Below are 18,171 nucleotides of genomic sequence, written 5' to 3' on the forward strand. Positions count from 1 at the left end.
CTCTCTCTCTCTCTCTCTCTCGAATTGGGTACTGGCATAAACATATAAGCAAAGTTAAGGTTAAATGTTAATATTTGTGTATATGGGACATCAGTTCTGTCCGTGCTGGTGTTTTTCATGCCTGCACTTGTGCTCCATTTCCGTAAAGTTAGGATTATTGCTCTGTGGTCAGAGCCTGTGCAGCTGCCTCAGCATGAGTGATTTTCCATGCCACAAGAGTGACAGCAAAGAGTAAAAGGTGGTTCCTTTTAAAAAGAGTTCATCTGACCACCAGCTAACTGGTTTCAGTTTTCTTCTTGTTTCAATTTCTGTCTTGCAAAATTGGTTTGCTGAACTTGAATCACAAGTGTTCATAGTCACAGATATGCTCGTATTGATAAATCAAAACCAGAAACATAATTCTGTGCTGACGAGATCAGGACATCTGTGTGTGTTTGTTTTGTTTTGTTTTTTCATCTAAAGACATTTATAGGCTACAACCCTCTACATTCATTAGTTCAGCACTCACGTAGTAACATCTGTCTTCTAGAAAAATCTGTAAGTTGTGCAAAATGATCATCTCTCCTTTATCTGTTTAACTTCTTTTGGCCATTTGTTAAACAACAACAAGCTGAACGGGAGCAGATGCAGCAATATTGTGTGCCAGCATTATTAAGTTGTTTCAATGTGTCTGATATAATTGACTTGCATTTATTTGATTTGTTATTAAAATACCCCCAAAAAAATTTGACTCGTACTGCAAAATCAGCCCACTACAATTAACAAGGAAAGGCGTGGGGATCTCACAAGAGAAAGATAAAAAAAATCAAAAAATGAAAATTGAAGCAGCAGACACAGAGATATCATCATTTTAGTCCCTATTTAGGCTGCAAAGGCTGGATCCTACATTTCCCATAATACAACTAGCAAGTGTCTTTATTAGACCTTCGATGCCTCATAAACACCCACATCTTTTAAACTCTGTGGCCTCCAGGAACAAAGGCTTTTCTGTAAGATATGAAGTCTCAATCCCGCGCTGACATCAAGGTTATTTCCTCAAACTTTAGACCGCTTCTCCAGAGACACAGAGGACATCACACTGTTGTCTTCCCAGGCTGTGTAACCGTAACCATAACAACTAAACTGACCTACATGCTACATGCTGTATTCAGGGCTCCGGGGTGAGACTAAACATTTTCATTGGTTGCAGGGGTGCACCTGAAATTCTGCAGATCTGATGAAATGACAGATGCGTGGGGGGCATTTCTGAGAAGGATATTCTGCAGGGCTGTAGGTGCACAATGTGAGGTCAGGACTCTGATGAAGGCTTCAAATGGGTCCTTCTCCTAGGGTTTTGCGGAGGTTTAGCTGTGTTGACTGTATTTGTGCTTTAGAACGTAGCCAGCGTGAAAGAGTCAGAAAATGTCTTTTTATTTCTATCGATTCACTCCTTTAAATGCTGCTCCCCCTTTCCATTCACTCTCTAGATTTCTCTCTCTTTCTCCAACTTTGAATTGTGTATCTATAGCAGCCAGAAATCCTACTCAGTCTGCCATTACTTCACAAAAAACAAATTTAAACTGAAAATGTATTTTTTTTAAGGTTATGACATTATGTCATTAAATGTGACAACAGACATTAAAAGCTTCATTCATGAACCTCTCATTAGACGCTTAAAAAGACCCACCTTTCCCTGAGGACCTTGGAGCAGTGCACGCTTTTGGTTATTTGAATTTATTAATAAATGTAATGCTTAAGTTGCATGTGTCTTATCGCTGCTTTTTTATGTTTCCAGTGATCTGGAGCCTCTTCAATCTGAGAGACATCCTTCCCAGCAGAAAGACCCAGAGCAGCGTTTGAGGGAGCCAGGGGCCAACGACAGCAGCAGCACGGCTCCACGCAGCACCGAGGGCTCCGTCTCTGAAGACGTCTTCACTGAGTCGGAGCTGTCCCCCATCCGGGAGGAAGAACAAGCGTCTAGTGAGGACCTCCGCTTGGACAAGTCCTCTGGCGCTTCCACAGAGTCTGTGCAAACCGTCACCCAGGTGGAGCCCACTGGTGCTGGCTCTGAGACCCCAGGCAGTGCCCGCGGCTCAGTCAGCCAGCCGGAAGAGCCCACTGCGGCTAAAGCAGAGGACAATCCACCAGACACTGCCACAGAAAATGATAGCCAGTCCCCCATGGGATCCAAGCAGCACAGTGTAGAGAAGCCACCAAGCACACCCACTACCACCAGCAGCAGCACTAGCCAGGCCCAGGGTCCCAGCAGCAGCACCTCTCGTCCTGGGTCCCAAAGCTCTGTCACCCCTGGTGCCACAGGCACCACCTCCATCTCAACCAGTCCACAGGGGGATGCCAATGAGGGGACAGACATCCCCAAAACGGACACTATGCAACAGGGCAAGGAGAATGTAGAGCAGACGCAAAAGGACGGCACGCAGAACTCTGCAGAGGGTAAACACACTTAGTAACAGTTTGAAACACGTAACTTTTGAAAACAGGAAATCTTAGAAGATGAATCTGGCCTTGTGTTGTCTTTTAACTGCAACCCTACATCCATATTCCTCTGAAGACTATCAAAGTGAGTTTGTCTCTGTGGCTGCTTCAGAATCACTTCTCTCATGTTGGTTCCTGATAACCTTTACGTTTCCACTCCGCCATGGTGCCAGTAATTGTATTATAAAGACGAAGGGAAATGGCAGCCTCTCTGTTGTTATCAGCTTTGCGGAGCTAGTCAGGTTTTACAGGGCTTTACGCAGCTCTTTGATCTCTGGCTCTGGTGGTCTGGGCCACTCCTCTGGGCGATAAGCTAAAGCCTATCAAACACCACAATGCCACAAACTCACCCCGCACCCACAGGGGGAACACAGTGACGATGAAACCCAACATCAAAATGCCCTCTGAGGCAGCATTCAGATAGGTGTTATTTATGTTTGACATCTGTCTGAGGCTCTGCTTTCATGTGGATTTAGAAAAAATGCCGTGCAGTGGTTTCAGAAGTTTTAACCTGTCTGCTACGGGTAGGTAGTCTTAATTTCAGGTCATGTCAAACATTTGACACGTCACACTGTATTCCAACGCACTGCTTTTCATCAAAAATGCAACAAGACACCAATTTATTTGCAGAAATTCCAAATAAATTGTACACCTAAAAGAAGAAGAAAGAAATGCCTCAAGTTTTCCCAGGCTCATGTGAGCGGTTAATGAATGTCTGTCTTTCCATCAAGTAGCCAATTCCATAACTGAGAGCCTTATATCTTCCAGCAATCCTCACATGCCCCCTTAATAACACTGTTGTGCACTAATTCACACATGAAAAGATTTTTTTCCAGGACCCCAAACCCGCCGGAGGCTAGAGGCTTCTTTATTGCTATGAATCATGCATTGGTGAACTTATGCTGTTGAGTGCAACGGATAGTTTCTATATTCTACTACAGATTTCTTATAGAGCACTTAATGTTATTTTCCAACATGTTCAGATAAAAATAGCTTAAGAATTGATGTGTTTCCATCCTGGCAGCCGGTTGGTTTCCATTCATTTCATTACAGTATGAAAATCAGTTGGTAGCTTATCTATTACGGTGACACAAAATGTGGCCTTTAATTTGCATTACATGCCCGGCTGCTCAACAGAAACATGCAAAAAAAACCATAGGCCAGTATCCTATCATTCTTCCAGGTTTGATTTCCTGACATTATAAGTTACAACAAAAATATAGTAGCATACTTTTAAATTACATTATCCCTAAACGCACCATCGAGTAGTTTTAAAACAGCCCATTCTCTCTGTATCACCGCACAGTGATAACATAACTCTGTGTAGGTAGCAGAATGTTCACTGTGATGGATTACCTATCTCCAGTAAGATGATGTTCAGTGTACTGCAATAAATGAAGTGAAGTAGTGGCTGCCTGGAAGTTAGGTACTTACTAAAAAAAACAGATGTGAAATAGAAAATGGCTAGCAAATACTATGCAATTAGTAGTTAATACGCTAAAACATTGAAAACCATGGCAGTGTCCATTAATCAGTATCTGGTTGGCACAGTTTTGGGCTTATCTGACTTGAGTGCCCTCAGTCTGTCACACTCACTGACTCACTTGTGTCCACATAACGCACTCTAGTTGGATTTGTAGTTGCGATTCCAAAAAGATCTCTTTCCCCAAAAGACCAAGTCAGTGGGAGAGAAATTTACCATTTTCTCCCTGGCAATTATTGTCACACAGAGATCCGGGCTGCAAAAGCAGTTCTAATTCATTGGGATCTCAGCAGGGCTGCCCATTATTCCGTGCACATTAGCACAGCCCACACAAGTAACAGCCGCAACTTCAAAAAACAAGCTGCATTAACACAGAATTAATGCATTTTGAAAATTGAGTTTGTCCCACTGTGTCGTATTGTCGAAGCAGATTAATATTATTTTGCTTGTCATTGATGCTAGTTATGTTTAGCTGCATAACCAGGAGCTGATAATATGTGCTAGTGTAATGTCACTGGCACATATTGTTAGAATGAGATCACTCTTTCAGCTTCCTTCAGGGACAGTGACCTTATAATAAGCAATTGATAGTGTACCATGAGCAGAAGACTCAGTGCCACTATCAATTATAGTGTGCTACTCTATTTACTTCTGTTGTGTTTCTGCCACAAAATGACTAATGCCAGCTGAAGTAGCCGGTAAACAGAAGACAGAAAACTAGGTCACATAAATAAAGCAGGTTATTAGAGAGAGAATACATAGTTAATCAAGAAAATGTATTTTGTTTTTATGTGACTATTAGAAGATTATTAAACAGACTGTTTAACATTTTGGCTTTTTTGTGAGTAAGGTGAGAAGATTTACATCTCTGTATGTATGTTGATATGAAGCCATCTTAGCTTAGCTTAGCATGAAGACTGGAAAATTGGGAACCAGTCCTCTCCATATCTAACAAAATTTAAGACACCTGTAAGGTGTAATTAACACATTATATCTCATTAGTTTGAACCTTTCAAAGACTAAAGTGTAAAAGCTGGAGCCAGGCTAGCTGTTTGCTTCCCTTATTCCTATTCATTATGCTATGCTATGCTATGCTATGCTATGCTATGCTATGCTATGCTATGCTAAGCTAACTAGCTTCAGCTTCATATTTAGCATACAAGTAACGATGGTAGAAACAGTCTTAGGCAAATTCCTAAAAATGCCACAATGTTCCTTTGAAGCACTTTGTGCTGTTTATTATAGTTGTTAAGCCATAATACATTTTATACTTGTATAACTATATTATATAACTTATATATAATTATTTCGTCTTCCAGGTACAGGGTCCGCAGAGAGGCGGAAGCACCGCTCTCACAAGTTTCTGTGTCTGCGGGTGGGGAAACCCATGAAGAAGACGTTCCTTTCCAATGCCAGCGCCTCCATGCAGCAGTATGCCCAGCAGGGCAAGAAGCACGAGTACTGGTTTGCTGTGCCGCAGGAGAGGTCAGTACCTCTGCTACACCTCCCATCACCTTTGGGAAGGACGCATTTAAATACAAGCAAATCATTTTTAGAGCAAAGCACATGATATAGCAGCCTCTGTTAAAGAGTCTGATTAGTCCACTTATAGCCCTGCACTTTGCTGCATGGATTTGACCTCATGCATTCCTAACCCGTCCCTAACACACCACCATCCTCAGCTGAGCTACCTCACCTCCAGTCCTGTTAATATTTGAAACCAATCAAATATGCATCCTTTGTCAGGTCTGACTCCCTCTGTGGCTCTCTCTGCCCATCTCCCTGTGCTGTCTCTGCCAGACAGCAAAATGATTTATTATTCATTTACTCTGCAGGGAAACACACACACACACACACACTTCTATTCCTACATTAGGGCACATACAATCACACACACACAGCCTATGCCACAGCAAGGATCTGCATGGTCTTTCCAAAGCTTGCTCTTCTTAGTTTTGTATCCTCCGAATGCGTTTCACCCACAAACATGTTCAACATTTCCTGACCTGCGCCGAAATATTTAATGTTTGGTATCAACTGAAAATAGCCTTAGCTTGTTTATGTGTGCTTCCAAGTTGGATCGCTCCATCTGGATGTACAGTTGCCAAGTCAGCAGTAGTCGTAATTACATTAGAGCTCTTCACACTGGAAGACACTTTACGAGAAAATATGTGCTTCCATGCAAGTTGTGTAATATGTTAATGTGGAGAATGAATCCCAATTGCTGCAATAGCTTAATTTAATAAGATGCTTTTCTTGAAAAAAAGCCATTCATTTGAGCCAAATCTGAAATTGATTGGACACACCAAAGTTATTGGTCTCCATCTCCAGCACAGTGGCTTTACTTTGTCTGTTGTATCATTTTACAGACTAGCAGATGACAGGACAAAAATGGAAATCCTTTGATGTGGTGTCTTATCATTTATTCGACCATCCGAGTTTCACAGCCCCTCTCCTGTTTTCAGTACTTGTGTCGTCACTTCACTGTAACAACACACACGGTGCTCTGTCAGACTGCTAATCACATTTGAATCAGACAAGCAGGCATTTTACTTAGTTGTGGCACATAAATGCTGCTTGGTTATGTTGTGTTGAGTGCCTGAGTGCAGTAAAGACACTGAAATCCTCCTGACTTAATTATTCATGGACTTCAGATGTCTTGCTTGTTAAAGCATTGTTTTGTTCATCCACAGGTTGCTTAGCTACAACATTTCCTACCTGGAAAACAAGTTTGCTGTGATCCGCACAGCTCTTGGGGACGATAGCCCAGGGACATGGCAGGTTCAAAGCTAGTATTAAAGGCAGAGCTCATACATGTTACTACTCATTATTTTTAACTTGTCTTTCTTGGCACTGCACGCAGGCCAAGGTGTGTGGGAGGAGTGATCATAAGCTGTTCGAACTGACAACACAGCAGCTTGTAGTTTCTTTAGACACTGCAAGAGTCTCTGTAGCTTGACCTAGATGGGAGGCGACCCGCATGATGTGTCTTTAAGTGTCCTGGCAATGGTGTGGGAAGAAAGGGAGGCTATTGAATGAGCCATACACAACCATGACTCTGAATACAGCTCAACCTGCTGAGTCTTCCACAGCTCTTTCATATCGACCGTGCCATAGCAGCGTGCAACGCAAACTGTACTTTGTATTTGTTTGTAACTTTTTTTATGAGTTCTGCATGTCATATCATATAATAACTGTTTGACATGTAAAGGCTTCCTCTTCTGTTACATGAGTGATCAGCAGGAGAGGGGGAGGGGCAAAATTAAAGTCACAATGTGACCATAAGCTACAGGAGAGTTATATGCAGAGTTAGATGCACATTTCCTTTGTAAGTTCCTGCCACTGTAAATGACAAACTTGGAGAAAATGATCACCTGAACCTGCTTTAGCATCTTTCAGCTAATTGTTTTGGTTTTGTGTGCAGAAACTTGGACAAAGTCTGCAACTACCTGGTCATAGTGGAGCATTTAGAAGCTAAAGATCCTTACTCAAAAGTTGGTAGAGACCAAATTGGAGCAAAAAGAGTGAATATTGGACTCTCTGACCAAAAAAATACAACCCCCCACGAACTTGTTGCACTGCCCAAACTACCCCTATGTATATTCTAAGACTCTATTGGTTGAAATGTACCTACACTTTAGCACAAAGCGATGGCTTGTCTAACAAAATACTTGATAACAGATAAGAACAGTGTGAAACAGGCAAACCAGTTAGCAGGTGCATCTAGCTGTTGCAGATTGCAGCCAACTGAATAGCACTCGCTAGAGCCAGTGCGTGTTTTGTGCTGGGCCACTGTAGAAATATGGCAGACTCCATGGAAGAAGACTCGTTCATTCTAAGATGGCGAAAATGTGCCAATTCTTACTTTCAACTGAGTATACAATAATGACAAAATACTTCAAAATGAATGTTATATTCCATTTCTGTCAGTAGATCCTTCAAAACATTTCCACTGTATTAGCAGAGAAGAGACGAGGTTCAAGAGGCTCGTTCAGTGTCTGCCTGTAGATGTTGACATACCTCCTTGACAGCCATTAGAGCTGTTTGAGTATTATTTAACATATATATAGACAAATATTGAGTCATTATTCAAATCTTTGAGAGTTTAATCAGATTTTTAATCGAGTCAAAGTCACAAAATGTCATCGTTGTTATCATTGTTGGATTTTACGTTGAGGTTTTTATACTGACCTTGGTATTTTATAGGGCAGTGAATGATACATCTCAGATGATGATTCTTTCTCATTTAGAAACCAAACACCAAATACCAAATACCTCATGTGTTTCTTCCTCTAGGTCAGACCACCTGTACGTGTTTTTCATGCAGTGGAGTCCGGACATGTACGGTGAGGGGGTCAGGGGGATGGGACAGGAGCCTGGGTTTATGGTTGTCAAGAAGAATGAGGTGTCAGAAACAGCTGAGGACGAGCCCATCACTGACCTCAATGTGAAGGAGTGGGAGGTAAGGTCCATACAGCTAAAATGGTTCCTTTACTTTGCTCAAAGTGCACCTGTTGTGTTGTCTCACAGACATGGATTAAGTATAGTTCTCCACTATGGTTTAATCCATAACCTATGAAACCAAATTTTGACGTGGTGTATATTTAAGTTTATTGTTATATGTTAAATCACATTTAAACAATTGTGTTGATTTGCTTTCATTATGCAATGCATAGTGCAAACATATTGTGCTGATCTTGGTTTTTATCATGAAATATTGTGTAGTTGTCAACCCTTAGTTCTGTATTATGCTTCTGTATTTTGCACTTCTGTGTACTGCTCTTTATTTCTTAATTTGATAGTAATTTATTTTGTGTGAACTTTTTATCACATGTAAGTTATGTAACTTGTGACCACACTTGCTTTGCTTGGAAATGCGCTTCTCTGAGCTTCCAACCAAAGTGTTTTGCATGTTTGTGTAATCGTTTACTCAGTCGGTGTATTTGTAGTTTCATCACATGTTGTGTGACTGTCACTAGTGCTGGTCGGCATTTGGCAACTTATTTTGCTGAATGGCACAAGGCTAACACCATTTTGAGTTGCTCTACATTATGCAGAGAATGTAAACTCAGGTGGCACTGATGTGGGTTCAAGCTGTCTTCCTTTATCGTCAAACTAAAAGTCAGACAAACCTCTCAAAGTGTCTTGAATGCACTTTTACAGAATGTAGATGCAAGTCTAGGAGAGAGATTTTCAGCACTGTTGGTGCACATTGCTGGACCGTGTACAGCATGGAAGGGTTTTGGACAAATGAGATTGTCCACAACCCTGTGTGGATAATGAAAAGGATGCATTCATTGCATGAAGAAATTGATACGATGGAAGCATTGGCCTGGATTTAAATTTTAATGTAAATGAATGATGCAGGAAACAAAGTGGACTGATTTGTTTGTCCCTCGACATCTGGCAAACAGAGGCTACATGATCCATTACATTTGAATAAGTAAATAGGAACCTGCTGCTTCAGTTTTTCCTGTTAACCATACATGAATTTCAAGTAACAGCTTTTTTTTGGCATGGAGCTTTTAGGAACAAGATAGATGTGCTTTACTAACAGAGGTTTTTTTAACCAATAGAGGTTTAGTTTGTTTGTTTTTTAGCAAAATAGTGACAAAACTGACTTATAAAGTTAATTTAAGTACATATTTCTATTGTTTAATTTGATAGAATTTGATGTGAACACCTTTTTTCGTTTTTTTTTTGTAAACCTATCAAAATCTATAGAGCAGAGGTGTTCAACCAGGGGTCCGTGACTCCTAGGGCGGTCAGCAGAGGTACAGCAGGGGGTACAGCTCTTAATAACCAACAAAAATTATGCAACTTTTTTATCAATTCTAAACACATATAGGCTAATACCCCAGCATATTAAATAGGTTAATAAGGTGAAATAAAAGGTAAAAGTAAATATAAAAGTTATTATAAACCAAGCTTAAAATGTGACATATTTAAAAAGAAATAATAATTACATGTGGGGGTCCCTGTTCTGTTTGTCTCTCGTCCAAAGGGTCCTTAGGCTGAAAAAGGTTGGAGACCCCTGCCATAGGGACGATGCCTCATGGGGTAGGGGGTTACTGTGTCTTTAAGTCCTGCCGGTTATGGGACGGGATCCTTTTTTTCCTTTAAACCAATAGGGAGCCGGCTTCCCTCCTGTCCCGTATTGTTATTGGATTTCAGCTGTGTCACACAAATCATTCGGCGTAGAGACCCCATTGGAAAAAAAAAATGTTTCTATTTTAGTCGAGCAGGCTGCCAGCTTCATACCAACTCCCTCCGCTTGTCTCGGGGCTACGCGGGGAGAACTTAAACAATCTGTAATGTGACTTTCCAGCTTCAACCTCGCCCTGAAAGCAAGACATGTTTTCTAGGAGGGTGAAAGACCAAGAGAAACGGCTGACCCCGAAGTACACCGCTGTATGTAACCCGTGCCCACTTCGTGTTTTTAGACTCCGGCGATGTGTGTTTGTGTATGTTCTGTTGTTGCTACTGTTGTTGTTGTTGTTGTTGTTATTGTTGTTGTTGTTAGCAAGCCATGCTAGCTCGCTAGCGACGCTAACTAGCCTGCTAGCCACTTTAGCCGGTCCGGTCCACTTCAGTGACTGACGGTAAACAAAGTAGCCACTATGTGACCACTGTTTGTCAGTCAGGACTGTGCTCTCCTATGTCGTCTGTCCTCTCTGCACCGTGTGTTAGGATGTGTGTGTGGCTCCCTGAAAGTTTCTAGTGTTGTTGTTTTGTTTTTTTTCCCCATTCATTCAGTTTCTTACATCCTAAACATGGACAGATATTCTTGAGGTTTGCCGGATCATGTTTGATTTGTAGTTTAAGTGTTTTTTAATGAGCCACTTGTGCTGATGACACATTATTTAATTCACTGGTCACATCCAAACCAAAGGGCACATGCTGACCTTTTCCATGACATTGATCTCTCGGGTTAAGAGGCATTTGGTTCACACTGTAAAGTGTGCAGCGGGCAAGCACGCTGCTAGCCTCCCTTAAATTCACTAAAGTGCCTTCAGCTGGAGGTGAAGTGAGGCACAGATGTATATTTTATGAGGGCTGTAGTTTACCCTGCTACATTATTGACAGCTGTAAAGAGGAAGCTTGTTACCCAAAAAAAGTAATTTACACCTACAGTAACAAGGCGAGTGAAAGATCAGAAGTGATTAAAGTCATCTTATGACGTCTGTGCTCGGAGTGTGTATTGTTCAGTGAAAAGTAGACCTGGAACAGTTCATCTGTCTGTGTGTGCAAGTATCGTATTGATGGCTCGGTTTGTTTATCTCGTGGACGAGGCTTTAAATATCTTTCCTGTGCAGAGACACGGTGGACTATTAAACGCCAACGTTCATTCAGTGGCTGAGCAGAGGCAGCAGCTCTCAGCGGAGCGAGCGCTCAGCGTGGGGTGTAACTTTGTTGGAATGCAGCCATGCTTAGTAGGTCATTGTTTTGGTTTGTCTGGGCTGTAGTTGTTGCTTCTGACAAACAGAGAGTGGGTTAATGCTTGTGGATTTGGCAAGTGTTGTTGCATCAGTGGAACCGGAGATACTTCTTGTTGAGTGTTCCAACATTAAAATCTTGTTGATTTGCAGCTTTTTCGCTCCCTAAAATGAGTTTTAGGGTTTGATGGATGGAAAGGTTAGCGGCTCTATCCTTCAGTCTATCTTAACTTTTTCGTTCAACTGACCTAGTGGTGGTGATATTAAACCTATTACACAAACATGCAAAATGACTGAGTGCTTTGAAATGCTCGATCCACTTCTCTTTTACCCAGAGTAAACTCTAAACTCTGTCAACAGTGGCCTTCTGCCTTTTGTTTCTACCTCTACCAGAGCAGTGTTAAGTTTGCTGGAATCGTACCACTTAATACCTTCCGAAACTCACCCTTTCCTTTCCATGGCCAGTGATCGATCTGGCAGAGTTTTATTTTTCCACTTGTTCCTGTCTTTGTACTACCAGGTAGTGTCTCTGACGGAGTACCACCGTCGGATTGATGCGCTAAACAGTGAAGATCTGCGCTCGCTCTGCAAACGACTCCAGGTGCCCTGACCAGCCCTGTCCGCCCCCCTCCCCTCCCTGCTGCTGTCCGCAACAACATGGTCTCCCATAGGCTCCACACTGCAGGCTTTAGCTGCTGCTGATGTCGCACTCTAACCTCAAATTCACACGCTCCTATTGCTTTACATAAGACTCATGGGTTGAGTGTTTGGGCTCGCAAAATATACTGACATATTGTTATACAAGATACATTTTTCTTCTTTTTTTTTTTTTTTATCAATTACTGAAACTTGTTTAGCTTGTTTGGTGTGATGCGGTTTTCACGTGACCGCAGCCTTATCTCCATGTGACAGGCCTTCCTCCTCAGACATGTTGTTAGCTCAGCCCACAAGATTAGTCTGGTTATAAGGCAGTCATTGCGAGCTGTGTGCTGGCTATGTAGCTTCTATACAAGCCACAAAGAAAGGTGTGTCTGTGTTGGAAATATAAACGTTGTCTTTGATGCCCAATTGAGCAGATTGGAAAGAATGTGACCTGCTTGAGGGACTGAGCAGGAGTATTGAAGGACAAAGAGACGTGTGTTTGTCAGAGGGTTGAAGTAAGACTCCCCTGACGGGGTGAATGATGTTTTCTGAGGACAATGCACGTAGGCCCTATTTGAATGAGAACTGAAACATGAGAGCATCCCAGCCACCAGTGGTGAAGCGCTCCACAATCAGCCTCTGTTATCGAGAAAGATAAATAACCCAAACAGTCCATTGGTCAAAGAAAATGTCAAACAGTGAAGCGCAAATTATTCATTGGGTCGATTTCCTATTCACTTTGCATTCTCCTCTCCCAGACAGTGTCTCTGACTGCTCTCTCCGAGTCCTGCCAAACCAATCCTAGTCATCTGGCTTTGGAGAGTGGCAGGAAGATATTCAGCTGTCATCATCAAATTGTTGGATTATCAGTGTGTCGGTAGAAAACGCTGCGTTTAAATTTTGGATTGGATTTTAAAATGGGAGCTTTAGTTGCTCAGGTTGGGCTACGCTAAAGGCTAGCTTCATCTTGTTAAACCTTGTCTTCCCGGCCTTTAGCCTAGAGCTGTTCAGTTAAATCTTTAATGCTCTGTAGAGCTGTAGTGACATTTTTACAATCTCACTCAGTGTAAAAATAATCTTTGGCAGTTTACAGCTTGTTTGTAGTTACCACTTTAGTAGGGATCATGTCAGTAGGCTGATGTGATGCAAAAGAGAATAGATTGTTGACAGTAGCTGTAATTGAACCCACCCAGTATCACTGCTTTATGGAAGTTAAACTACTCCCTGTTCTTGTGTGTGCGCATATCTGACTTTTATCTGGACTTGTAGATCACTACCAAGGAAGAGGTGAACTCCAAGCATGGCGCCTCCATCAAGACAGAGCTGGAGCCAGAGACATTCAAACCCAACCTCAGAGAAGCCAGCGATCTCCTGGAGGCCGACCAGATAGAGAAGGTACAGACTGTGGTACACACCTGTTCTGATGCAGCCTGCGTAGGTCGAAATGTTTATCCAACTTTAAAGGATAAGGTTGGAGATGCCGTACTGTATGTTATGCTCAGCAAATCCCACGAAGAGACTAAAACCAACAATGAATTGATTCTGCTAACAAGTCCTGATCTATCTTCCTACTCTAGACACACTGTAGCTGTGTCTTGGACTCAGTCCTACGCGCACCATTTTTACGTCGTAGATACTTTCTGCTGCATTTAATCCACTTCTGAAAATAGTCCCAGACAAAAGCCAAAATAAAGTAATTTACTCCAGTTTGAACGTTGAACGTTTGATTAAATAACTACAGTGCCCAGTTGTTTTAGGATATTGCGTTTGGGTATGAATCAGGAGGCTCAGACGGAAAGTTAGAAAGCTGTGACAGATGGACTAATGCATAATTAGTTTTGGTCTTTAAATGAGGTTATTTTATTTATTGTATTATATATATTTTTTTTATTATATATATAAGTATACCAGACTTATCGATCAAACACATATATTCAGTCTCAAATAGAGTCTGGGTGGTGTCATGCGGTTGGTTTGAAGGTTAACATGCAAAAACTGCGGACTTGCGGGTCATTTCACTTTCAAATTTGGTGCACGTGAAAACAAATCAAGTCATCCATTCCTGGAGCTCCCTTCCAGAATTATGTGTCAACAGTGTACTTGAGGAATAAATGTATTCACTGCTGTAATAACAATTACACATATGTAGCAGGAAGAATAGTATTTATGTAGGCATGTAGAGGAATCAGAGAGAAGTGACCGCTTATACTGTATGTATGATTCAGGATTACAGCAGAGAACATGTGAGGAACGCTTTGATTTATTTTTGGCTGAATAATTTCTTTCAGTATGGATCGTCAGTGAGACAACACCCGAGTAAAGTCTCACAAATAAGCACAAGGAGAGTCAACAACCTTGTATGTTGTTTGAAGCGTGGTACATGCCTTGCAGGCATTGCAGCTTAGTACACACACGCACGCACACACACACACACACACACACACGCACGCACACACACGTCTCCAAATGAGTCCCAGTTGACACATTGACCAATAGATTGCCAATATGTGGCTTCCTTTAATCACCCTGAGGACGGAGCTCGGAGCTCAGCCCGCCTCACAGCAGAGCAGAGGTGAGCCGAGCCGGGGCTCGTTTTCTCGCTGCCTCATTTCCAACCCGCTGATTACACAACCGCTTCAGCTCCACCACAGGAGGATGTGCTGAACCAACAAGAAAAGAGCAAAGGGACTGATGAATTATCGGAGAGCAAACAGAACATTTAATAGCCTTTGTTCCAGAGGAGAAACTGTGCAGCGTACTGTAAAAAAGTTGTCACTTTAATTCCATGTTTTAGTCAGTGTCTGTTTTATCTGTCCATTAACATGAAGCATACACTGCACTGCTCCTCCAGCGCCTTTGTCGACTTTATCTCCCCATGCACCGCAGCCACTGTTAATCCTTCAGTCTGTCAGCAGCGGGGCACCAGGCTCTCTCAGGGAGTGCTGGACCTCTCTTTCTCTTGAGACGGCTCTGTATTCGGAGCCCTGTTACTCTTCTTTAAACGCCAGGCGGTGTTAAAAGGTCACTGCAGATGTAATTGAGCATTGGTGGCTGTGGCCTTTCTGTGTTTCATTTCCTTTCTCTTTTTTTTTCCCCTCCTCCATCCGTCCTTTTTCTTCATTACCCTCCTCCCCATACACACACAGCTTGCCAAGAATCTCCCACCACGGACTATTGGGTACCCATGGACGCTGGTTTTTGGCACATCAAAGCATGGCATGAGCATTAAGACGCTGTACAGAGCCATGCAGGGCCAGGACACCCCGGTGCTCATGGTTATTAAGGACAGCGACGGCCAGGTGAGCTGCGAATTCAGCATCGCTGCAGTGCACTGTAATATGCTGGAGCTGAGTCATAGCGCTAATTATTTTTTAATAATACTCCTATCGATATTAGAGTTGTGTCCCAGCTGTACAGTAGTGAGGTGTTTTCGTTTGTTTCTCCAGGTGTTTGGTGCGTTGGCATCTGAGCCCTTTAAAGTCAGCGATGGCTTTTACGGCACAGGAGAGACCTTCCTCTTCACCTTCAATCCAGAGTTTGAGGTACACTAGCTTCCTCACTTTATGTAAGAATTCAAATCTTTTTCAAGTTTGACATTTTGCCGTTTTGTTAATATAATGTAGCAGAATGAACTGATGTGAACATTTTGGCCGATACCGATCTCAGATATTAATATTACTGTTATGGCTGATAACCGATATTGATATGTTTAAAAAATAAACACTGACACTGTCACATGCCAAAACAAATACCGCATGGCCAAATCCCCCTCCCTCTCCCGACACATACACAAACAGCAACTAGACAGATATAAACATTGGTTGTTAATATCGGCCCAGTTTTACTCATCGGACCGACGTGAAAAAATAGATATTAATGCAGATTTATTGTGCATCCCTCATATTTTTATATGAACAATGGATTACATGACCGTGTGATGGGAAAGGTGTCGCTTGTAGTGACAAACACACAGTATTATAACACAACCTGCAGCTCTCCTCAGCTATATAGGACTGTTTTTTCTCATTATCCACGTTCTGTGTATTCTGATGCTTCGCATTAGAAAAGTTCTGACGTAGCGAACAATGAGTTTATTTATTTATTTATTTCCTCTGAAAAGTTTCCTGATGCCTCACAACTCAGTGACATTTAGTGTTGTGTAACACTGCGCTCTCTACGCTTCATGGATTCAGCACACAGACACCGAACTAATCGACTGCGCCCATTTTCACAGAGATCGTCTCATTTTTCTCAAACCGCAACAACTTTAAATTCAATTAAGAACTGTCTGTCAAAGACCTGATTGATATGCCTTGCACAGTATACCAGCGCATCACAGAGCATTCTGCCAGTTGTGTTTCCGGTGATGAGATATTTCCCTCGGCTCTCGTCTAATAGCTGTAACTGAATTATCAGACAATAATTCTGGATCCTGCCGCGGAGGTAAACATGCGAGTGTTCTGTTCTCATCAGGATAAAGACTACTGGACAGAGAAAATTGGATTATGTCAATATTGAATATGTCATGCAATACCTTCTAATATATGCTCTATTGTGTCTCTAACAGGTGTACAAATGGACAGGTGACAACATGTTCTTCATCAAAGGAGATATGGACTCCTTAGCTTTTGGTGGAGGAAGGTGAGGCCGAGCGTTTGTTTCATGTGAGCCTGTGATGCTGTTTCCTAAGACTGTCGCTTCAAACTTGTTCTTCTCTTTTCCTTCAGTGGTGAGTTTGGCCTGTGGCTGGACGGAGATCTCTACCACGGCAGGAGTCACTCCTGTAAAACATTTGGGAACCCCATGCTCTCAAAAAAGGAGGATTTCTATGTGCAGGACATAGAGATCTGGGCTTTTGAATAATGAAACAGTGCACCACAGGGAAAAAACAAGTCCTACAGAGGGCAAACAGAGGAGTCCTCCTCCCTTTAGAACAATGGCAACGTCCCAAACCTAACTGCACATCACCAGGGCTCCCCAGGCCGGAAGCCAGCTATCGGATGCTTGTTGTGCGTTACTACTGCAGTTATTACGGAGCTTCTTTTTCTTTGTGAAAAATTACCTTTGTGTGTATCTTGTTACAGCCTTGTGCAGCGTCTTTGCAGAGTAAGGGGAGTGTGTTAAAGCAGTGGAAATATTGGTAGGATGAGGATATAATCAGGGGTGTGAGGAGAAGGGAGGCAAGGGGGAAGAGACCAACAAGGCTTTGAGGAGGAAAGGACCATCAGAGCTCCTCTCAACCCGGGAGGTGGTGAAGATGATGGCGGCTGAGGTTTGGGACTGCTGTGAGAAGAGAAAACTGCCCTACCGGTCCAGATTATGTATCTGAACTATACAGAACCTCGAGGAGACCCCCTGGTACCCTCTCAGACCCCCGCCCCCCTAGAACTTTGTTCATGCGTTAGGATGTTACTCACTGTGCTGTCAGCCTTGACGGAGAGAGACCCAGTTAGAGGGAAATAAACGAGACAAAAGCTGAACACATTCCATTACTCTTGGTGGTGGTGGAGTGTCAAAATAAAACGTTGTGATTTGTGGTTAAACTCTGATTATACGAAACTCATCAGCAGCAGGATACGATGACACTTAACTCAGACAAGAGAGGATGTTTGCTGTGGGGAGGGAGGGAGTCAGTCTTTTTACAGTACAGTTTTGGGTTGTCTTCTGAGGCTAAACTATAGAGTATTGTGTATTGTAGTCCTCCTGTTGTTCACTGTCATAGCACACCATCTGAAAGCACATAGCTATAATCAGATCACCCATCGTCGTAATGTTCTGTTCAGTGGGTGTACGTGTGAGTCCAGCTAACACCAGCTCCCCTCGCGGGACGCTGGCTGTACTGTTTGTAGACAGTAACGTGTTGCAATAGATTTGTGGAATATGCAAATAACTGTCCTGTGACCTCAAATACCCGCAGGTCGTGGCACTTTTGCCGCCGCCTGGCGCTCTTTCAAGAGAGAAACTTGTAAAGCTTTTACGTCTTGATACACAAATTGCTTTTCTGGGTATTATTTGAAAAGCCTGAGACGTGGTTAACTGTTTTACATGCATATATGACAATTATATATTGGTATATATGATTATATATGGATTTATATAATCATATATATTTTGCTGTTAAATGTGACACTGATC

General features: G+C 42.4%; 1 protein-coding gene across 4 annotated transcripts in view; it reads left to right on the forward strand.

The window, feature by feature from the left end:
• Nucleotides 1–17,879, forward strand: part of oxr1a (oxidation resistance 1a) — a 151,558-nt gene extending 133,679 nt beyond the window's left edge. For 3 of the 4 annotated variants that reach the window (XM_010740084.3, XM_019256538.2, XM_010740085.3), the window contains 9 exons: nucleotides 1,775–2,433; nucleotides 5,278–5,443; nucleotides 8,255–8,420; nucleotides 11,915–11,995; nucleotides 13,306–13,431; nucleotides 15,183–15,335; nucleotides 15,483–15,578; nucleotides 16,604–16,677; nucleotides 16,764–17,879. In XM_010740084.3, coding sequence (XP_010738386.3) covers nucleotides 1,775–2,433; nucleotides 5,278–5,443; nucleotides 8,255–8,420; nucleotides 11,915–11,995; nucleotides 13,306–13,431; nucleotides 15,183–15,335; nucleotides 15,483–15,578; nucleotides 16,604–16,677; nucleotides 16,764–16,899 — 1,657 coding nt within the window. In that variant the 3' untranslated portion in view covers nucleotides 16,900–17,879. The remainder of the gene's footprint in view (nucleotides 1–1,774; nucleotides 2,434–5,277; nucleotides 5,444–8,254; nucleotides 8,421–11,914; nucleotides 11,996–13,305; nucleotides 13,432–15,182; nucleotides 15,336–15,482; nucleotides 15,579–16,603; nucleotides 16,678–16,763) is intronic. The other variant, XM_019256540.2, reaches the window with a different exon arrangement.
• Nucleotides 17,880–18,171: the final 292 nt, after the last annotated feature.

This window comes from Larimichthys crocea, chromosome XIII (genome assembly GCF_000972845.2).
Source record: "Larimichthys crocea isolate SSNF chromosome XIII, L_crocea_2.0, whole genome shotgun sequence".
In the NCBI taxonomy this organism is placed as follows: domain Eukaryota; kingdom Metazoa; phylum Chordata; class Actinopteri; family Sciaenidae; genus Larimichthys; species Larimichthys crocea.